General features: G+C 38.3%; 1 protein-coding gene across 1 annotated transcript in view; it reads left to right on the top strand.

The window, feature by feature from the left end:
- PLXNA4 (plexin A4) overlaps positions 1-24359 on the top strand; it is an 810841-nt gene that overhangs the window by 690035 nt on the left and 96447 nt on the right. The window contains exons 16-21 of the mRNA XM_040413397.1: positions 211-378; positions 2903-2996; positions 8920-9159; positions 10902-11048; positions 15443-15677; positions 19157-19299. Coding sequence (XP_040269331.1) covers positions 211-378; positions 2903-2996; positions 8920-9159; positions 10902-11048; positions 15443-15677; positions 19157-19299 — 1027 coding nt within the window. The remainder of the gene's footprint in view (positions 1-210; positions 379-2902; positions 2997-8919; positions 9160-10901; positions 11049-15442; positions 15678-19156; positions 19300-24359) is intronic.

Below are 24359 nucleotides of genomic sequence, written 5' to 3'. Positions count from 1 at the left end.
ATTATTATTATTATTTTTTTAAAGTTAAGTACCCTGAGGGTGTAAATACACATATATGTTCAAGTGGGAAATGATCTTCTTTCAGAATTAAAATGAGAAAGTACTAATAGTGTTAGGACAGAAATGTAACTCACATTTCCTGCTGTATTTTAGTATTAATTATATTTTTTGACTGCTTGATTTTTTCCCCCGCATTTATTGTCCTTTCAGGAGAACACAAACTGAGATCTTCTGTAACACCACAGCTTCTCTTAAAGGTTTGCAGAAGGTAGAAGTCACTGTGCAAATAGACAGAGCCAAGATCCATCAAGAATTACAATTTGAGTATGTGGAAGATCCTAGAATTGTGAAAATTGAACCTGAGTGGAGTATTTTCAGGTACTGCAATTTAATAAATGATACACAGGTTCTAGTTTTAAAGAGAATCTGTCACATTGAACATGGTGTCTGATCAGCAGGAGAAGCTGAGCAGACTGATATATAGTTTTATGGAAAAAGATTCTGTAAAACTTGTATTTTATACATTTAGATTCCTGCTCATTCTGTACTTTAAAGACAAGGAGACGGTCCTATCAGTGACTGACATCCTTCCCTTCTATGACTGTGTATACAGAGAGAGCTGTCAATCAATAGAACCGTCTCCCTGACTTCAAAGTCCAGAATGTGCAGGAATATAAGTGAATGAAATACAAGTTTTACTGAATCTTTTTCCATAAAACTATATACAGTATCAATCTGCTCAGCTCCTTTTGCTCTAAATTTGTGTGCCTGTAGCTTACATTGCATTGTCATAATGACAGGTTCCCTTTAGTTTTGGCCATTTATGGTTCTATAGAAAACCATGAAAGACACATGGGCATAAACCAAACTGATAAAAGATGATGTAATGATGAAGTATGACAAACAGCAGCATTATATCTACATCAAGTCTCGTCTGCTACATCATATATAAAACAGCAATTGAAGCAGCGCAGGGATATGAAAAAGTAAAAGAAAATCCAAAAAAAAAGGGAGGCAGCACTCCAATGGGGGTCAAAACTTTCATTCACCCAGTGTCAGCCATTGGAGAGCGGCCTCCCTTGTGTGTGTGTGTATATATATATATATACATATATATATATATATATAGTACAGTATATAATCTGTCTCCCTTGAAAAGATGTATTGTCATGTGAAAACATTAAGAACACTGCATTGTTGTATAGTGTAGCACTTATTGGCTTTTGTCACCTCATTGATTGCTGCTAAAATGTAAGATCTAAATATAGAAGCCTTTGAAGAGGTAAGAAAGGGAACAGACCATATTATTGAAACGCTATGATGTTTCAAACAGCTCTTTGCTTTGTACCTGTCACTTCTTTCCTTTGGAAGGAAAACAAAACTAAAATAAGTATTTAGCATTGCGTGCCAAACCAAAGATCTGAGCAGAGCAATATGTGACATCTCTACAAATCCTTCCAATTAGTGCATCATGCACAAAGAAAAGCCAGAAATGTGTTTACATCATTTCATTTAAAGGCATTAGAGCCATTTACAAGCTGGAGATGCTGCATGCCTCTGTACAATATATCCAACCAGGAGGATATCACAGACTTCAACACCGGCCTTCAAACAACAGATAACATGGGGAAGAATTTCCTGAGTTAAAGGGGTACTCAATTTTTTCTATCTTGATGACCTATATCCTCAGGATAGGTCATCAGTATCAAATCGGCAGGGGCACAACTGCCAGGATCCCTGTTGTTCAGCTGTATCAGAGAAAGCAGAGCAAAAACAGTGCTTGTACGATTCAAGTGAATTGATCGGAGCCGCCCCATAGATGTTGATGACCTACCCATAGAACTCATTCAGCACTGATCACTGTGGTTATCTCTAATATTGGTCTCAGTGCATAGACCAGCTTCCCCATCTGGAGGATTTTATGTGATTGTACAGCCAAAACTGGATGATTAGTGGCTAGAGTGTTATAGAGTTATTAATTTGCTTTAGAAGTGGTTATCTATGGGATCTGTTTGGCATGGCAGCTTAACACCATTCAAGTGGATGAGGCTAAGCTGCAATGCCAGATACATGACATCAAGGTTATGACTAAGGCTATGCGCTGAAACTCGTCAACTTGATTTTGCTGTTTTGCTCCATCATGTTTTAGGTCAACTGGAATAAAGATATATTTTAACACCATCATAGGCTGGATTTGGCATTATATATGGATGGATATGGTGCTCTTTCTGGATAAAAACAAAATCCATTAGCATTATGGCTTCCATTAACAATAGAAGTCATCGAGGTCTCCTGGATATATTATCTGTGTTGATGGGGATCGTAGTTTGGATAGGAAAAATAATGCTGTGTGCACATCCGGAATCTTCCACAACCTAAACATAGGCAATCCCTATAAGCAATATTTAACTATTGACCATATATCTTACATTGTGTTCACATTTTCTATTTATTGTAAATCACTGCAATATTTTACAGTACAACATACCAAAAGTCAAAATGCCCATTTATACATCTCTTATTGCCTTACTTAAAATATTAGAATGAATGCTTTAACTATTTTTTATATTGCTGTTTCCGGCTGAGAAAATCACCTAGTATAATATATGATCCTACTGCTGCCCTTCTATTATTAGCCAGGACTAAAGCTGGTGCATGAATAAACTGCAAGGCTGAACTGATTGGGCATCTGTAGTGCTCCATGAATATATGAAATATCTCGTCCACAGATCCTCTATACTGTATTCTAATTAACCATCATGTATCACATTTTAAGAAAGGGGAAGATTATGGTACACTCATACATTTAGATCACTATATGTTATGTAGCATGCTGGTTTTCTTTCCAATAAAGTCTTTTCTCCTTACAAATGTATATCTCTTATTACAATGTATTTTCCAGTGGGAACACCCCTATATCAGTGTGGGGAACTAATCTGGACATTATAAGAAATCCCCAAATACGAGCCAAGTTTAATGGAAAAGAGCACATCAATGTAAGTGGTTCGCAATATATGTTGTTTGCTATGTATTTATGTGTTTTATAGACTTTTCTTGATGTCACTCGGGATTGACACTTTTTACTATACAATGTACTATGTTCAAATGTTATCTACCGAGTGCAGCTATAGTATAGAGAAATAGTTCCATGGATTATACCACCCTAAAAGGAGAATTTAACTTTTATGTATCTAGGAATCATGGTTTTCATAGTGTTTAATGCTAAGCAGTAGGTCCTCAGATGTAATGTCACAGTCTTCAAAGAGGATCCAAATCATATATATGACCATTCTGAATCACCAAAATATCGTATTTATAGTAAATTCCCCACATACAGAATTCATAAAATCCTGTGATATCATGAAAAGATCTATCCTTTGTAGATAAACTGACACAGTGAACCCCATGCATAGACATATAATCACAGAATTGGCAAGACTAGAGACTATCATGTTATTTCCAATGCAACACTGCTTGAAGGCAGCATAGTCCTAAATTGCAGGACCATAAACATATTCAGTCTATGAATATATTGATATCTATTGCATCTTTTCCCCTTAGGTAGGATTAAAAAAAAAGAAAAAGAAAAGGAATTATGCTAAATAAGTTGTGTCCATTGGCTCAGCTTTATAACTTTAACGAGATATAGGAGTTCCTTTTTACTAATTCCAGACAGTCTTTTTAATGTATCTACTCACCAGGACTGAATTACTATAGAAAATATATAAGATAATGTGAGCATCTATAGTTCTATAGCGTACTCCCAATACTTTACGGCATGGCTACAAAATATGCACAAGAATAGTACAAAGCTGAATAATAAAACCAGCAATGACACATACACATACACATTAGTCTTAGCAGAGTAGCTGCATAAGCTTTCCTCATAGCCTGAAACTATATACAGATGTGACATTGCTCATTCTCAGTCCCTCACATAGAATTATTGTCACAGTAATGAAGGCCATTAAGATGCTTTGTATGTCACATCTGGCTTGTCACTCTCCTGACATGTGAGCCAAATGACTTTATGGCCATGGTGATTTGTTTTGGAGTGATTCCAGCTTTATAGTAAGGCATCATCTTCTCTCTCAAGTGTTGTATGAATATATATATACAAGTGATTAAAGGCTTAAGGTGAGGATTTCAGAAAAAATACCTATGAATACTTATAGTGTGTACAAGGCAACAGTTTCTTGGTAGTTAAAAGGGTTATATTTGAATATTTTTGCAAATATAATATGAGCAAGTAAGTTCTACTGTGTCAGCATTTTCAAGAATAAAAAAAAAAAATAAATGGATTCTAATGAACCCAAATTTCTTGTGGTTCATTTCAGGTGAATGAGAATGAACCACATGTAATACTGCACTCGAAATGAGACATGCAAGCCACTTCTCCTTCTAAAAGGACAAGAATACTTAGTGCCTCAAGATAAAAGTTCTCTGGTTAGCTGAGTTGCCTTTGGGGTACTCTTGAAGGTGCTATTTCTCATTAGAAAGACCAACAAGAATGGATGAGGAGTATTGTAGTCCTGCCTGTCTCAAACATATATGCAAGTTTTAGTATCTTATATCTACTTTCATCAGAGAGGCTAGGTGTTCTTTCTTTTTGAGAGGAAGGCTGATTTGCATACTTTTGAGTTTCTTGGAAACATATTCAAAATAGCTTTCCTTTCAAAAAGAAAAGAACACTAAGCCTATCTGATGCCATCAGATGTCAGATACAAAAATTTGCACATATGTTTCCCAGAAAGACTAGACTACAGTATTCCTCCCTGATGAGAAAGAGCCCACCCAAGAGTGCCCCAAATGCCACTCACCTAACAAGGGCAATTTCTCTCTATGTGCTTTATATACTGAAGTAGTACACAGATTTTTAAATATTAGTGCAAGAATGCTTGTCTTTTTTTTTTCTTTTTTATTACTCAAATTATCTGGAAGACTTGTTTCTTCCCTTTTTGGGTGGAATGGGAGGAGTGCATTGCAATCAGCTCTTAAATCCTTATTCCCCTCTGCACAGAGATTCTAGTAATAAATAGAACAGGTATGCAGTGCAATTTCCCTATACTCTGTCTAGAGAAATATAGCTATCCAGTATATTTCTGTGAATTTAGAAGTTATGGAGGATGAATACGTGAAAAGTGCCTGGGCTGCTTTACTTGCTTTACTATCAGCTCACTACATAGACACAGAGAGAGGAAGAGAGCAGGGAAGCTACTGAACATGTTATTCTTCCTGTGAAGGCAGGAGAAGGTGGGACAGAATTTTGGTCACAGTAAGGTGCATTACCAAAGAAGAAGATGTAATGTACAGTACAGACCAAAAGTTTGGACACACCTTCTCATTCAAAGAGTTTTCTTTATTTCCATGACTATGAAAATTGTAGATTCACACTGAAGGCATCAAAACTATGAATTAACACATGTGGAATTATATACATAACAAACAAGTGTGAAACAACTGAAAATATGTCATATTCTAGGTTCTTCAAAGTAGCCACCTTTTGCTTTGATTACTGCTTTGCACACTCTTGGCATTCTCTTGATGAGCTTCAAGAGGTAGTCCCCTGAAATGGTTTTCACTTCACAGGTGTGCCCTGTCAGGTTTAATAAGTGGGATTTCTTGCCTTATAAATGGGGTTGGGACCATCAGTTGCGTTGAGGAGAAGTCAGGTGGATACACAGCTGATAGTCCTACTGAATAGACGGTTAGAATTTGTATTATGGCAAGAAAAAAGCAGCTAAGTAAAGAAAAGCGAGTGGCCATCATTACTTTAAGAAATGAAGGTCAGTCAGTCAGCCGAAAAATTGGGAAAACTTTGAAAGTAAGGGCTATTTGACCATGAAGGAGAGTGATGGGGTGCTGCGCCAGATGACCTGGCCTCCACAGTCACCGGACCTGAACCCAATCGAGATGGTTTGGGGTGAGCTGGACCGCAGAGTGAAGGCAAAAGGGCCAACAAGTGCTAAGCATCTCTGGGAACTCCTTCAAGACAGTTGGAAGACCATTTCAGGGGACTACCTCTTGAAGCTCATCAAGAGAATGCCAAGAGTGTGCAAAGCAGTAATCAAAGCAAAAGGTGGCTACTTTGAAGAACCTAGAATATGACATATTTTCAGTTGTTTCACACTTGTTTGTTATGTATATAATTCCACATGTGTTAATTCATAGTTTTGATGCCTTTATAGTCATGAAAATAAAGAAAACTCTTTGAATGAGAAGGTGTGTCCAAACTTTTGGTCTGTACTGTATGTAAAAAAGGAACAATATTATTATTGAATGTATTTTGCAATCACTGGTATTATTTTGTCTCCTAGTGTTTCCTAGGGATATTCCACCAATGTTTATCCTAACATACCGTATATACTCGAGTATAAGACAAGTTTTTTGGCACATATTTTTGTGCTCAAAAAGCCCCCTCGTCTTATACTCGAGTCTAGGTCTGTATTATGGCAACTTACATTGCCATAATACAGACCATGACATGTTGGGGGCCGGAGAAGCTGTTACTTACCTTTACAGCTGCTCCGGTCAGCTCCCAGCACGTCCGCACGGCACCTCTGTTAAGCTCCCAGTGTAAATCTCTCGAGACACGCGGGCCGCGAGATTTACACCGGCAGTAAGTACCGGCCCCTGCACAGCCTCCCCTCCCCCTGCACAGCCTCCCCTCTCCCTGGACAGCCCCCCCTCCCCCTGGACATCCCTCCCTCCCCCTGGACAGCCCCCCCTCCCCCTGGACAGCCCCCCCTCCCTGGCCAAGTATGAAGTAGGGAGGGGGGGGGGACAAAAAAATAAAAATAAACAACCTGATAAATATAAAAAATAAATAAATAAATGCCCAGTTGATGGGAGTCTGACTCCCTGTATTTAATGCAGAGTGTGTGTGTATATAATGCACACACTCTGCATTAAATACAGGGAGTCAGAGTCACCCTCTTGCAGATGTGTGTATATATATAATGTAGAGTGTGTACATTATATACACATACACTCTGCATTATAGCTGCATTTCCCACCCTAGTCTTATACTCGAGTCAATAATTTTTCCCATTTTTTGGGGGTAAAATTAGGGGCCTCGGCTTATATTCGGGTCGGCTTATACTCGAGTATATACGGTAGATTCTTTAATGTTTAATTTAGCTGTCCTAGTAACTATGTGCAGTTTAGAAGTGAAAAAAAATTTAAGGTTGCCCCTGAAATTCTTTCATTAAGTAACAAAATAGCATTCACCCTATGACATATTTTTCTTAACAGAATGGCACCTGGCACCATAGCAACACAAATATATCCTTGCAGAAATTATAATGGTAGGATGTATGGCCAACTACAATATATTATAATCTAACTCTTAGGCCAATTATGTCCAACTTCACTGCCCAAGTTTATTTGCCCATCAATCTGTTCAGAAGGTACAGTATAGAGTTACATCTGGCTTAGTCATATACATTGGCCATGTAGAGTAAAAATGGTCATACCATTCAATGTCTAACTATAAAAGGTGTTGTCTGAGTTTTTATTTTATTTTGTTATTTTGTTATTTTAAGAGCCAGGATCCTGATGTAAAAAAATATTGTGAAACTTAGCTTCCTGCTCTTCCTTGGGTCCAGCGCTGCTGCTTCAACCTCATCTCATGCTGCAGCCAGTGACGTATTGTTGTGGGTGCAGTGGTGATATATCTCATATACTGTTGCAGCCAGTCACTGACCTCAGTGATGCATAGCCTGGGGCTGCTTTGGACAATGATTGGTTGCAGCAGCATATGGAATGTCACCATTGCAGCCACAGCTATACATCACTAGTTGCAGCCTTGGTAAGAGGATGTAGAGATGACATTGGATCCGAGGAGGGAACACAGGAAGTTAAAAACAAATGATTTCATTATTTTACTAGGTGCCCAGCACTTTGATAAAATTACGAAAAAATAATTCTAAATTGTGTTCACGTTATACCAAAGTGACTAAATAGCAATTTCTTACACTAAAGCTGGCCATACACATTGGTCTTTTATGTGTGAAGAGCAACCGACTTTAACCCAACAGATGGTGTTGGGGGAAGCAATGATCGGACAAAATAAATACTTTCACCTCATCCTTTTGCTCTCCTGGGAGATAAGCTAATACCAGAATTGTCTGGCAGTGGCTTTCTCTGCTCTCCCCATAGAATACATACGTATATGGGTTCGGCCGAGCCAAATGTGTATCATGCATGGGCAGCTTAAGTCATCTAATAACAGTTAAACAATGTCCAATTAAGGCTGTTACACATTTGATATTAAGAAGCAAGGTGGTTACAAGCCTCAGGCAGCAGGCATTTTGTGGTACCCTTATAAAGAAAGAACAGTTGCTGTACCCTATGCACAAGGGAGCACACCTGAATTCTGGCCCAGCTGTTATGTTTCAAGTATTATTCTAGCAAGATCATAATTAATAACCCAATGACTGATCAGCAATGTTTGGATAGACATGGCCAAACAAAGAGAAAATCCTGAATTTCAAATCACTCTGCCACTTAGACATTAGACAAACTTCATCATGGCTCTTTCTGTAATAAAGGATATTTAATATGCTTATTTATCTGAGAAAATATATACTATAATAGTGGATCTTGCCCGGTGACATACTGTAGATGTTTTATTAAAGTAGCCATGCCCATCTTTTTAAGAAGTTCTGTGGCTGAGTGATTTCATCAGGGCTTGCAATGGCTCTGATGTAAAGAGTACCTTATTAATCTTCAATCATTTTGTTTGCAGAATGAAATGTATTATAGTACCTCTATAAAGAAAGATGAATTATACTGAGGTATCGAATATCAAGAAAACTATACCAATATGATCACATTCAGTTTACTTGATGAAGAAAATGCATCAGAACTGAATTCTTGTGTTGACTAGTAAATTGACATGTATTTATCATTGCACAGAACTGTACAGTGCTGAACTCTACAGAGATGACCTGTCAAGCTCCAGCCGTAGCTGTAAATTCTAACAACCAGCTTGACGTCACCGAGCGGCCAGAAGAGTTTGGCTTCATCATGGACAATGTGCAAGCATTACTGGTCCTCAACAAAACCAATTTTACATATTATCCAGATCCAGTGTTTGAGTCCTTCAACCCTTCTGGGATTTTGGAACTAAAGCCAGGAAGTCCCATAATATTAAAGGTATCTGAATTGGTGAAGTCCCAATCTTTCAGTCTTGTTATATGTGTAGGTCGCATGAAAACTGAAGAGAGATAATGCAAAGACAGATTTGTCTTTGAACTGCTTATTTTGTGCAGTGGTGGTAACTCACATAGTTTTAGTTAGAAAATCATAGATGACATGTTATGCCAAGGGGAAACCTAGTTCTGCTACATCTATATAAAGATACAATGAGAATACGTGTTTATACTGTAAAGTTCTCATGATTTCCATATTTCACCGAGCTGATTGATCAATACATTCTACTAGAGATTCTTATAAGCTATTGTACAGTTCATTTAATTCTGTTAGATTATTTACTTGCTTTCTCTTAATTGGCTATAAATAAGTTTCACGTTATTTTCCCAAATTACATTTTATCAAATAGTTTATGGGAATGTACTAAATCCACCCTTATTGTTTCCAGAAGTTCCATTTATACAAAAGCATAGCCATTAATAATATGCAATTCTTAGACATTGTGCTTCTATTATCTCTATTAGACATCTGAGTTCAATGTATTTTTTACTAGTCCAATGTCTTTGTGCTATCAATCTCTTTGTATCTTTAGTACACATGGGGAATATTTCTTTAGGATTAAGTGTGCTAGTTTTAAGGGTAACTGAGTTTTAGAGCTTCTCACAAATTAACTTCCCAAGTTTTAGTTTTGTGCTAAGCTATCACAGGCAGCCCCATAGAGAATGCTCAACCTGCTCAGGATGGGGGAATGGGACCAGTGTTGTTGGGATCAGTGGGGGTTCCAGTGGTTGGACCCCTACAATTAGCTAGTTTTTCTCTATCCTGTGGATATTGAATAACTTTAAAACTTGACATATCCTCTTTAAGTCAGTATTTTGTAACTATGCCACCCCCACAATTTAACTTTTTAGGATTTCCATAGTATTGAACAGAATATACTATTATTGCTTTTGGTAAATCTTCAAATGATGATCTGTTGGGTTACTTAAGGATTCGAGTTCGAATCACTTGTAGTTGGATATTGTAATTAATCCTTCAAGTATACAGCATCTAGTCATGAACAGCCATATATAAAAAGAAGTTACAAATAGGGCAATTCCTTATACAAAGCAGTTTGTAATATTTTTTCTTGAAAGTATTGTTCTTACAATAATCAGAATTAAAGGGAGAGATTTATCAAAACGGATGTAAAGAAAAATGGCTTAGTTACTCATAGCAGCCTATCAGATTCCACCTGTCATTTTCCAAAGTATCTCCCCCAAAGTGCCAATGTACTTTCAAAAAACCTTTGATATGTCACAATGACATATCAAAGGTTTTAATGAGTGCTGGTCTATATGGTGATTGCCAAAACAAGTAGATAGAAGCCTTTGGACAGAGCACCATCTCTCTTCACTGATGAATATGGACTGGAAACAGGATCATAACGTTTCTGTTGAGACAGTCTTTAGCAGCACTCTGTGTGAGCGCTTTTTCTCTTTGTTTGAGAGAAAGGATCTCAGCATTCATCCCCCAACCACTCAAAACCTTTCATAGGTCACTTTGACATATCAAATGTTTTTTGAAAGTACAGTGACACTTTAAGTTCACTGAAGTGGTGAATATTCATGAACAGAAGTCTGTAGTAAGTAATCATTATTCTTACCTATTGCAAATGAACCTCTCCCTCTTAAAGGTGAACTCTTTAGTCAACCCCTTATTAGCATTTGTGGCAACATTTCATATCTGTGCATAAACCATTGCAGGGAAAGAACTTAATTCCACCAGTTGCTGGAGGCAACATGAAACTGAAGTACTTCATGTTCATTGGGGAGAAACCATGCACAGTAACAGTGTCTGATGTCCAACTTCTTTGTGAGTCCCCAAACCTCACTGGTCGTCACAAAGTAATGGTAAGCACTTCAATTATCCTTAATGGAAAAATAATACTAATATTCCATTTCCCTATATTGTATATTGAATAGATATCAGTGAATATTTTTAGTGATGATTATTAGTTTTATTATTGATATTCAAAATCTCAATTTTATTAACGACAATGTCTGATTATTATTTATCATAGCCATCATAGCAATAGCTACTCAAATTACCAACAAATGAAACAAAAAAAGGGCTTTAGTTGAGGTTGTTAAAGGGACTTCCGTGAAAAAAAGATTAGCTTTAAAGAAGCATCCTGGCCTGTTAGAAAGATATATGATGTAAACTGTAGTGAAGGTAATTTTCTTACCAGTGACTTTATTATTTGAGTTTTAACCTCCCTTCTGTTCCTCACCTGTGTCATGTGACCAGCACTCAGACTTTCCAAATAACTCAGCATCTTATGTGTGAACAGGGAGCCTCTATTTGTATTCCTATGGGAGCCTCAATGTTAGTCTCATAGGAATGAATAAATAGGTCACTGACTTCCTGTCCTGTGTCAGTTGTAAATCAGAGTGCTAGTCACATGACACAGCTGAGGATCAAAAGGGAGGTTATAACTCATAAATATAGTAACTGGTAAGAAAATTACCTTCACTATAGTCTACATCATGTACCGTTCTATCAGATCAGAGAATAAAATTATTTTTGGGAGTGCTACTTCAAGTCACTTACACTTCAACATACTACATGTATTGATTCTTGAGAGGAAACTAATGAAGTACTTGATGGGAAGTCTTTGCAGATTTGAAGGGGTAAGCAATCATCATGGCATGAAGCTAGTACTATCTATGAGACTATGGTGCACTGTTCACCCATTTAGGGTGGAAGCCCTATTAGAAGTAAAGACACAATTTTAGACATGCCTACTGTAAATGGTCATTTATAATATATTATTCATTCAATTGCTAATGCTCATGTATCTTAATCTGATTATAACAAGGGTCTGAGTAGAATTAATATATAGACAATTGAAACATAGGCCCAGATTTACTAATCCTGTACATGGAGAAAACATAGGCTGTCTAGACCGGCACCAGATGTATCACGGTGGCTCAGGCTGGAAGATAAATCTGGTGCAGAGATAAACATTTTTATGTAATTATATACCAACTATTGGTTGGCTTACTTTGAGACGCTGAGAATTTTATGCCAGAATTGTGGCACATCTAAGGCCACATGCCATTTCCAAATAAATCCCGCCCCACAAGTTGGAAAAATTCTAGAAATCCTAGATTTGACAAATTGCACAATTCGTGACACTTTTTAGACAGATTCTAGGTGCAGACACATTAGTAAATCTCGGCCACAGACTTATGATATGGTTTAGAACACCCACTTCCTCATTCATTTTTCAAAACTGGAGCGAGTGGTGTAAATATTCTAAATTTCACACATTTTTATAAGCAAGTCAAAAAAGTCACAAAATCCCTATGAGACACCTTTTTAAATCCAGAATTCTTGAATGTAGGGCTTGATAAATTCCCCTTCCCACGGATGTTTTTATTTTTTATATTTTTTTAAAACTACTATTATTATTATTACTACTACTATTACCCAATTTCAAAGGCTTCTTCCTCATTATCAGTTAAGAGGGAAGACCATACCTACACTAGGTTAATAAAAGTTATATTAAAGCCCATAGAGAAAAAATTATACAAAGTATGAAAATAATAACATTAAAACATGTTAACGACTGTCATTAATATGACTCACAGCACTCAATCTGAGTTAAAAGTTTGCCATGAAAGTAGATATAAAACCATTGGTGTACCAAAGTGTTAGCTTCAAATCAAAGGAGACAAGGTTATCAGTTAAAAATGCTGGTAAAGGGAAGACAGATAAGTCTGGACAGATTTCAGCTTACTTATTGTATCTTGTCTCTGATATACAGCCGCACTGTCATATCCGTCCCAATGACTTTCTGCTATTGTCCAAAGGCCAAAGCTGATTTAATCCCAGAAGTGCTGGAGGACAGCTGAACTTTTCTGGTCAGCTATAAAACAGTCTTTTTATCTTGGTAAATTATATAGGAAATCTGCAGATCATTTAACACCTGAAAAATAATCTTTTTACTACAGTTCAGTGTCCATGATTTTCATCCGTTGTCCATATGCATTTGATTCAGAAGGATCATCAAAAAGCTAGGTGCAAAAGAAAAAACCCTAAAGGCCATAAAAAGATATGGTATCTGCACCATTTAAAATGCTCTTCAAGTTGTTCTTTAATTTTAAATGATTGTTGAAATGTGTAGCATTATATACAAGTACTTCATATGTATTTGTGTTCTTTGGTAAAATCATTTAGTGTGGATAGTGCTTTGAGAGTGCTGCCTGTTTGCATTTTTACCTTTTGGGCAATAGTCTAGTCCCTTTGGGCTTGCACCTCTATTGTCTCTTTTTGATGTTTGATTCTGGTGCTGCAGTTTTTCTGCTTTTGTAGATAGATAGACATATTTTTTTTCCACTGTACTTAAAAGCATAGCTGACTGAGGTATACTTTTATATTACAATGGGAATCAAGAAACTAGTTACATATATTAAGGCTAGACATTTAGGAGAATATTTATCAATCCTGGTACACCAGAAAACTGGCATCAAAACGTTGTAGAGTTTGGCACAGAGTATGGAGGGTTGTGACTGGGTGGAATAGGAAGGGGAATGGGCAGTTCTGGTGCACGGACCTGCACATTCATGCAAAAATTATAAACACCTCTTAATATTTGTAGAACGTCTAACGCTAGTAAGAGTGTAAAATGCTGGCCTTAATAAATGTCCCCTAAAATGTGCATGTTAGTAGATTTTATGGTATGTGCACTTGGTTTGAGTGTGAGTAGAACTCACGCAGCACATAGATGATCTTTCCCTTTAACAAATTTTAACAAAATGTTTTTATGAATCGTAATGAGCATTTGCTGTAAAATGTATTGTGTTGCAAAATTTTATTGTAGATAGTGATGCTTGTTGGACTGTCACATGTAGATTACATAACTTAACCAGAAAGTAATTTGAAGCAACCCTCTGGTTCAAGAAAAAAGTTCCCATTAACTGGGAAACATAAAGAATACTTACCTGGTGCCCTCCTTTTCACCATTTTAGTTGCAGATTCACTAATTCCAGTGCTCCTCTACTGCACCGCTTCTCAGACTTCCTGACGCACACTGTAGATTTGGTAACCAAACACTTCCTACTTGTCCAGCATTGGACTTGGATTGGGCAGCACTGTTCACATGAGTAGTGCTGACAAATCCAGAGTAGTGATGGCCAGTAGGAAGTGTTTTGGATCACCAAATATATAGTGTGCATCCAGGCAGTTTGAGAAGTGGTGCAGCCACTGTGGCACTAGAGAAGCCTGGGAATTAGCGGATCTGCAGATAAAATATGAAAATGATTGCACCATGTCAGTGTTCTATTCATTTCACAGTTAATGTGAATTATTTTTCTTGCAATTACACATCTTTGGCAAAATCAGTAGGAAAAACCTATGCATGTATGTAAATTTAATAGAAAAGAAAACTATGAAATGTCAGCAGCTTGTTGAAACAGTAAAAACTTTCTGTATGTGTGGTAACCCTAAGTCCTGGACCAATTTCTTAATCTCACAGAAAATGCCACTGTATATTTATCACTAAGAACAATGAAGGTGATCTGTGGCACGTCTCACTAAGCTCTAAGGATTTTGCCTGGACTAGTGAAGTAGCAGATAGTTTTGTCATAACTATATTCCTGTGGTTTTAGCCGCTTGGTGGATGGCAGGGGGCTTAGTCAAACAGTCCCTATTAATAACATCTATTACTTGCTGCGGTGAAAAGTTTTTACAAAAGATCTTTTCTGTTTTTCAGGTAGTTGTAGATCTTAGGAACAAGAAAAAAGACAGTTTGGTGGCTTGTCATAGGCTACAACAAACCAACTAATCAATGATGTCAAGGGTACAACCCCACAATGTGACTGGCTGCATGCGGCCAAGCCGGGACCACCCATGACAGCAAATGGGCACACATTTTTTTAATGAAAAATTGTATGGCCATTGGCTGCCATGGGTGAGCTTGACTTGATTGCATGTATGTGTTTTACCTAAAAAGGGGCATCACTATTATATTTTATCCTCGGGTATACATATAACATAAAATGTTCAACATTCATATTTGAGTATCTTATTGGCATACATATATCACTTAAAATATAATTAATGATAGTGTTCCAATGGTATTACTATCATAAAGCACAACTGAAATGCTAAAGCTGTAACAGGTGATACGATCTGTGCCATGGGACAATAAAATGGTAATTGGCATAATATTTTGTTCATGTTTTACATTGTTTATGTTTTAAAAAATTTTTTTTTTTCTTCATCTAAAATTTTCATGTAGGCTCGAGTTGGTGGGATGGAATTCTCTCCTGGCATGGTTTACATAACTCCGGATAGTCCTCTTAGCGTACCAGCAATTGTCAGTATTGCAGCGGCTGGTGGACTACTAATAATCTTCATTGTGGCAGTGCTCATAGCCTACAAACGCAAATCTAGAGAAAGTGATTTGACTCTCAAAAGATTGCAAATGCAGATGGATAATTTGGAATCAAGAGTGGCACTGGAGTGCAAAGAAGGTATGACATTGACCACATTATATTACTTTCTAAACTGCCTTCTTTTGAATTCCCATAGCAAATAGTTGCTATTAAAGTGCTTCAATGTATACCATATAGATTATCCAGACAGATACATATTAGGGTGGGTTATCTTGTTGACTTTATTCTAATCCCAATTTAATGAAATTGAGTTATTCTGAAGATACAAGAATTCCTATTCTTCCAATTGAAGTCTAGCTAGTCTACGAAAGTTGATCTGTTCTTTTAGCCCTTATGCATGTGGATGAGCTATGGACATGGATCCTTACAGAGGCACATAAAGTCCCTACAGGTTTGTAGTATGGAGTTGTATTATACGCGCTCTGTATGGCACCTATTACAACTCTCTATTTTGGAGATAATCTGCCCTAGAAGCATCTAGGAGAGAAAAATTGTAATATGGCTTCAACTGAAGCCTGCCACAGTTTCACATAGAGGGTACCAAAGAGTTCTAGGGTTGGTGAATTGTGACAATGTGGAGCTTGTACAGAACTGTAATACAGTAGTATGAGCCGTTATATGATTTTTATAAGGGGAAGTAAAGATCCACAAAAACATGCACATTCACGTTTTGGCTTCACCAAAAGAAATTTAAGAGTCTCAAAAACAATAAAATCCACCTTTAGTAGAAGAGATGCGAGCTAGCCAATATCAAATTAGGTGACACAAAAGTCAAAGGAAATGTATTAATATTCAACACTGAAGAAAGATCACTAATATGATTTATTTTCTGCCATAGCAATTTCCCATGCTAGTTGGTGATATGCAATCATTTTCAATTTTATTTTGTTGTTTTTCTTATTTTTGTGTTAAAATGTTCATTGTACAGGTGGACATTGCATTGGAGAAAAGAAAAATCAACATTCTTTGAAACATATTGTTATTTTAAATGTTATACTGTATATTAAATATTGAACTTAGTAACTCCCTCCAGAATGCCAGATTTATAGAAGGCTCGGTGCCCAGCTGTAAGCATTTTAAAAGCCCTTCAAGAATTTAATCGCCTTCATAAAATAAAGTCTACACTTCCATACCATTCTTTAATTCCACCATACTTTATTATTTCTAAACACTAGGACTGATTGGGTATTGTACATCATTGAAGTCAAAGCACATGTTGACTTAGTTTCTCTAAAACATGTAACTAAAATGCTTAACAAATACATATTTTCAAAATGGGTTCAATGTGACAACCTTTAAGTGTTTCCACATAAAGTATTTTATTATTATTCCTCAACCTGCTTTCAATTTTATTTTCAATGTTATTAGTGAGAGTAAAGCTGGCAATAATGTGTTGTCATGACAACCTGGTGTCGGAGAGGCAGGGCAGGCTTTCCATGGCTTTATGGACACTGTGAAGGTTAAAGCGTTAACCTAGGATTTCTGTGTATTTTTTCACATATCCTGCTAATGTTATGTCTCTTTTTTCTGTCCATCTTTACTGGTTACTTCATTTCTCTTTATCCCATTTCTCTTGCTCTCTCTTCTGTATCTTTACCCTTTTCAACCACACTCTGGGGGAATTTATCACGAGGGGAATATTTGAAGTCAGTTTTTCTTGAGTCTGTGTTGGAGTACTTTACACCAAATTTATCAAACATCACACCTTTTTAAATTTGGAGCATCTTTAAACACAAATGTTGTCTAGAAGTGCTACTCCAGTATTTTATGCCACCTATTACTGGAGTGACATCGCATTATATTTTTTTTATATATATATTGCAGTGATAAACCTGGAATAAAATTACTGTATTTTTCACTTTATAAGATGGACCTGATGATAAGATGCACCTAAGCTTTAGAGGAGGAAAATAAGAAAACAATATTTTTCATCAGACCTCGGAACAGACCCCAAATCTTCATTAGACCCCTAATCTTCATCAGACCAACACATTAAACCCCCAATCTTCATCAAACGACAAAATGGACCCCATATCAGACCTCAGATCAGATTTTCATATCAGACCTCTGACCGGATCCCCATACCAGACCTCAGATTGGACCCCCATCACAGCTCAGATAAGACCCCCCTTGTCAGACCCGATATCAGACCCTCATCAGATCTCAGATCAGACCCCCATCAGAACTCAAATTGGAACCCCATATCAGTCCCCCATCACAGTTTAGATCAGACCCCAATGTCAGACCCCCATCAGAGATAAAATAAATTATCTAGCGGTCTCTCCGGCACTCACCACTCCCTGGTCTTCTCTGGGCCTGTGCTCCACTGTGATTGACTGTGTACAGAGTCATGTCATAGTAAGTGCACTATGTCCTGATGCTGTATGCAATCAGGACATATAAAGCGCTGCATCCAGAGGAAGACCATGGAGCGGTAAGTACAGGCACTGCTACTCTCACCGCTCCCCGCATCTCCTGCATACTAGTGAGTACTTCCATTATAAAAGCTATGTTAATTATATTTTTCACTTTATAAGACACACTAGCATTTCCCCTCCACTTTTGGGGAGAAAAAAAGTTTGTCTTATAAAGTGAAAAATATGGTAATTAACATAGCTAAGCACCGTCAATTTACCGCACAGTTTTTAAAACAGCTGTGTGTGGTGTAAAAATAAAAATAAAAGTATCAAAAATGTTTTTGCAAGTAAGCAAAAAAAGTTGCAAAATGTTTAGTTCAAGTAAGTCCAAGTCCAAAAAGTAAAGAAAAATTCTGAATACAAAATTCGGAAATGCAAGGCTTGATAAATCTCCCCCCCCCCTCCCCCACCATATCTTTCTAACTCTCCATTTCACCTCACTCCACCTTCTCATGTTTTTACTCACTCTTTATATTTTCTTTTATTTAATATTAAATAGCATTTTAATTATTTTTTTATATTTGAAGTGTTTAGCCAGATGGCATTTCTGTGACATAATCATTTCATAATTAAATTGGATCTGTAATGAACTATAGAACCCACATGCTCTTCATTTTATTGTGTGTTATATTGGGACTGGATTAATTTTTTCACTTACTATCATTATAATCCAGTAATGTAGTGCTATCAACTCATTTTCTGGAAAATATGCTTCCATATTGATTTCTTTTCCCTGTTTGTTACATTATAGCATTTCTAATTGTAAGATCCTGTTGATATGCAAATGTAGCAGAAAGAATTTGTCATTTTGCTATTTTGTGACCTGTGAGTTCATCCGTAATCTTGTGGGAAAAACACAAACAGTATACTGCATCTCACCACAATGGTCCAAGTCAAGCATCTTTTAAATATGTGGCTTGAGCTATGATTCTTACAAGTATGGTGATGAAAATTATAATATTATACCATCTGGAGGCAAACACTGGCATTCAAAAAAACACATCTGAAATACTTGAAATGTCAGATTCTAGAAGTAGCCACCAAATAGTATAAATATTGCACTTGAGAAAGAGCACTTATAATTTTCTTTCCATCTTTAACGATGAGGCTTTCTTTGAACAATTATACCTTGTCTTTTAGCTTTTGCCGAGCTACAAACAGATATCCATGAGCTGACAAGTGACCTGGATGGAGCTGGCATTCCTTTCTTAGATTATCGTACCTATACTATGAGAGTCTTGTTCCCTGGAATTGAAGATCACCCTGTGTTGAGGGACCTAGAGGTACTTATATAAATGCTATATTAAGGAATATTCTAAAACTGTATATTTTATATTAATTCATGATAGTTTCTTTAATAATATTTTTTTACTTCAATTAGAATGAATGTTACAGATAAAATGCTAACATAAAATGCTGTGAATGGCAGGGGATGCTTGAAACACCTCTACACCACTACCTATATACAGGTGAAACTCGAAAAATTAGAATATTGTGCAAAAGTCCATTTATTTCAGTATTGCAAATTAAAAGGAATTGCATTAATGCAGCTTAAAATTAGAATTTTGTGAAAAGGTTCAATATTCTAGGCTCAAAGTGTCACAGTCTAGTCAGCTAATAAATCCATACCCCCTGAGCAAAGGGTACCTGAGATTGTGACTTTGGGGTTTCATAAGCTATAAGCCATAATCATCCAAATTATACCAAATAAAGGCTTGAAATATCTTGCTTTGCATGTAATGAGTCTATCACATATATTAGTTTCACCTTTTAAGTTGCATTACTGAAATAAATTAACTTTGCACAATATTCAAATTTTTCAAGTTTGACCTATATTTGAAAAACAATCTCTGTCACACTCTCCCTTCTTTCGTAGTCCTCCAAAGTTATTTACTTCTCAGAACTCACCATGCCACCGGAGGGCTCAATAGTACCCTAAAGAATACAGCCAGATCTGAAATAATACAAATATGAAAAATGATATGTAATCCTACAATACGTATTGGCCTGTCATTTTGTATACATTTCCCATAATTATTCCACAATGTTACAAAAGTAGTATCTCATAGTTCCTACATACACATAACTTTACTAACTCTATTAGCCACAACCAAAGCTGTTACAGTTAGCAGTTCTCACTCCGGAGGACCTGGTTTATTCATGCACCACACCGCAGTCCATGGATTTCCACAAGCACCATGTAAAGTGACACTGCAGGGGAAATAGCTGATTGAGGAGGATCCCTGCAGATATTAACAAGTCAATACTCTCCACTGTGACTGTCAACAGTAAGGCTGAGTTCACACGGGCGTTGCGGGAAAAGGTGCGGGTGCGTTGCGGGAACATGTGCGATTTTTCCGCGCGAGTGCAAAACATTGTAATGCGTTTTGCACGCGCGTGAGAAAAATCGGCATGTTTGGTACCCAAACCCGAACTTCTTCACAGAAGTTCGGGCTTGGGATCGGTGTTCTGTAGATTGTATTATTTCCCTTATAACATGGTTATAAGGGAAAATAATAGCATTCTGAATACAGAATGCATAGTAAAATAGCGATGGAGGGGTTAAAAAAAATAATAATAAAAATTTAACTCACCTTAATCCACTTGCTCGCACAGTCCGGCATCTCTTCTGTCTTCATCTTAGCTGTGTGCAGGAAAAGTACCTGTGGTGACATCACTCCGGTCATCACATGGTCTGTCACATGATCTTTTACCATGGTGATGGATCATGTGATGACCGGAGTGACGTCACCACAGGTCCTTTTCCTGCACACAGCTAAGAAGAAGACAGAAGAGAAGCCGGGCTGCGCGAGCAAGTGGATTAAGGTGAGTTAAATATTTTTTATTTTTTTTTAACCTCTCTAGCGCTATTTTACTATGCATTCTGTATTCAGAATGCTATTATTTTCCCTTATAACCATGTTATAAGGGAAAAAAATAATGATCGGTTCTCCATCCCGATCGTCTCCTAGCAACCGTGCGTGAAAATCGCACCGCATCCGCACTTGCTTGCGGATGCTTGCGATTTTCACGCAGCCCCATTTTACTTCTATGGGGCCTGCGCTGCGTGGAAAACGCACAATATAGAGCATGCTGCGATTTTCACGCAACGCAAAAGTGATGCGTGAAAATCACAGCTCATGTGCACAGCCCCATAGAAATGAATGGGTCCGAATTCAGTGCAGGTGCAATGCGTTCACCTCCCGCATTGCACCCGCGCGGAATACTCGCCGGTATCTTTAATTCCCTATTCCTCAGTCAGAGTAGGTGATTTTTCCGGCCACAGAAACAGATTTTGAACGGTTCTATCATGATAGTCAATAGTTCTACCATGTGCTTGTATAAAAGAGCGTACACTGGAAAATATTTATAAAGACGACAGAGCAATTCTAATGGAAATTATTTTGTTACAGTCTCCAACTAATTGCCTCACAGTAATTAGTACAAACAAGAACACTTCCCTGGAAGGAATGTCTTTTGAAGTTAATTGTTGGAAAAAGGCTCCTCTGCAGCTTACAATGTAGACAGGTTATGCGGCCCACTCAATTTTTGCATATGTTCTAATTACAATAGCTTATGGCAGATTTGTACTGCGTAGAAAAAAAGAAAACTTTTTTTTTCTGGTAAACAAATGCCCCTATTTTTATTCCATCCAACTTACGTCTCATCAGCCTTTCTGTAATTAGTTCAGTTATCTAAAAAAATATAGCAGAAAAAAAAACAAAACATACTGCAAAATATAATATATATTATTATAATACATTTGATTTATTAAATAAATAAATACAATTATAATACATTCTAATTATAATATACCAAACAGATATTTGTATACTCTCTGCTTCTTAAAGGGTTTGTGTTATGAAACATATTGTACATTTTAAATTTTTCAAACGAGCACATGGATCTGAATACTTTTGTAATTGCATGTAATGGAAAATTTAGTATAGACAGTGAGTTTCAATAAAATGTATCTGTATAGTGCCACCTGCTGTTTGTTATTTTACTTATTTTTTGTCCGTCTCACTGAGCTGGTCGGACGTTCTCAGTTTAAATCCTCAACCGCCACCAGCCATCTGTTCTATTAGAAGCTGTGGCAAATACAGGGAGAAGCTGCAGTAGAAAGGACACGACCCCAAGCTGGCAGGCTGAAGATAATCTAGCAGATCAATTGTAGCAATGAATGGGCAAATCTCTGGATCCATGTGAGGAACAGGGCTGGTTCTAGCTTTGTTAGAAAGAGATTGTTTCATTTTAACATTAATCATGGGATAAGCCCTTTAACCCTGTGGCGAAACCAACCTCGCCACTGGGTTTTGGAGAGGACTGGCTGCTGGCCTCTTGCCCCTGGATTATGGGCCATATACTAACTTTTAAACCCCTGAACCTATTCAAGTGAATTTTGGATAGGTTTGTCCCCAAGTTATACTGTTTAAATTGATGTTAGTTATATGTATGGCCAATGTAAACTCACAAAGTTGTAACAATTTATAATAAGTGTAACTTGTCAGCTTGGGAGGAAATGCTGGGTGTGTTTCTATTGTGCCATTGTGTGTTTAAATGGTAATGTCTGTTCTGTTGTCCTCACATGTGTATTGGCGATCTCCCTTTGTCCTCAGAGATAATTGGATTGCTCCTCAGGTTGTCTCCGGGACAGAGAGGAGGAGACCATGATGCATTGTGGGGATATCTTGTCCTATGTCACAGTCTTCATTCTGGTCCTCTGGGGGTGTGAACGATTGGTTGCTGTAGTTACATTGTATGTGTTGCAAATTACTGATTGGTTGTATTTCAAACCCCTGTGGGCAGTACTATGTTTGTGGTTTGTGAATAAAAGAGGCTGTACGTGAAGTACAGTCAGACCACTGCTTGACCCTCAACACGGAGCCTTGTCTCGTTATTGGGGGGATTCACTGTATGCTGTTAGAGGACCGATTGCCAGAAGTGTAAGCTGATCCCTGTTCGTCTGCTAGCAGCTATTCGTGAGGTTCCAGTTTAGAGTGCTATTTTGTATCCAGTTCGGGAATTTGGTGTCCTGCAGTAGCTGTGCCTGTCTCTCAGAAAGGGGCACATCGCCTAAACGGATTTTAACCCCTTGTCTGCTGAAACGGTCCGTTACATTGGTGGCAAGCAGCGGGATCGTTCCTACAGCCAGAAGGACAGCTACAGGAGACACCATTTCTGTGGATTCTACAATTTAAGGACAACGCATGTCCCAGTACAGCGTCCCTGACAGCAGCAGGGTGGAACCAGCAGTGTTATACGAGGAGGAGGACCTGGATGGCCGGGATGCATTAAGGAAAGGCATCTGGTACCAGGCCCTGGATAATCTACAATACCAGCGGGTGAGAGTCTCCCCAGTGAAGAGCAGCGGTTGCAGAAGCAAGTGGCCCTGCAGATGCCCTTCCTGGGAGAGCAGCCCCTGGAGGAATGGGTGAAGGAACTAGAGCACCGGGTATGGTAGGAGCTATGGCTGGAGGATGCCTACCAGGCGCTTTGGTGGTATATGGCACAGTATATACCCTGGACAGCCGAACATGACAAGCCAGAGGGAGAGGAGTTTTATGGTCCTGGCTTGTTATGGGAGTCCTTTGCAGAGCCTGACTTCGGGAGCCCTGTACAGTCCAGACTTCAGGACATTTTCTATGAGAGGGAGGCTAGGCATGAGTGGGATGACCCCCATGAGGTAGAGCAAGACTTGGCTCACCTAGCAACCCTGGAGTGGGAACTGGAGCAGGACTACCGAGATCTCTTCCACTCCATTGAGAAGGCTCAGCAGGACGGTAAGGTGACAGACCCAGATCCAGACCCATTCAGCTGGGCAGATATTGTAGAGTGTTACTGGGAAGGACCCCAGGTGGCCGGTAGAGATGGGACCGAGGTCTCTCCACCGGTCCTGCAGGGAATTGGGAGCCCAGTCTCCATTCCCCAGCGGCAGTGTGAAGTGCAGGGAGAGGAGAGCAGCGCCCTCCCTCCCCAGCGGCAGGCTGAGTTACAGGGGGCAGAGGTAGTTGTTCCTGCCCCCCAGCAGCAGAGTGATATGTCGGGAAGGCAGTGTGAAATGCAGGGAGAGGAGAGCAGCGTCCTCCCTCCCCAGCGGCAGGCTGAGTTACAGGGGGCAGAGGTAGTTGTTCCTGCCCCCCAGCAGCAGAGTGATATGCCGGGAAGGCAGTGTGAAATGCAGGGAGAGGAGAGCAGCGTCCTCCCTCCCCAGCGGCAGGCTGAGTTACAGGGGGCAGAGGTAGTTGTTCCTGCCCCCCAGCAGCAGAGTGATTTTTTGGGAATTGGGAGCCCAGTCTCCATTCCCCAGCGGCAGAGTGTCCAGCAGGGAATAGAGAGCCCA

Source organism: Bufo bufo, chromosome 1 (assembly GCF_905171765.1).
Source record: "Bufo bufo chromosome 1, aBufBuf1.1, whole genome shotgun sequence".
Classification (NCBI taxonomy): domain Eukaryota; kingdom Metazoa; phylum Chordata; class Amphibia; order Anura; family Bufonidae; genus Bufo; species Bufo bufo.
This window is presented reverse-complemented; position numbering and strand designations above follow the sequence as displayed.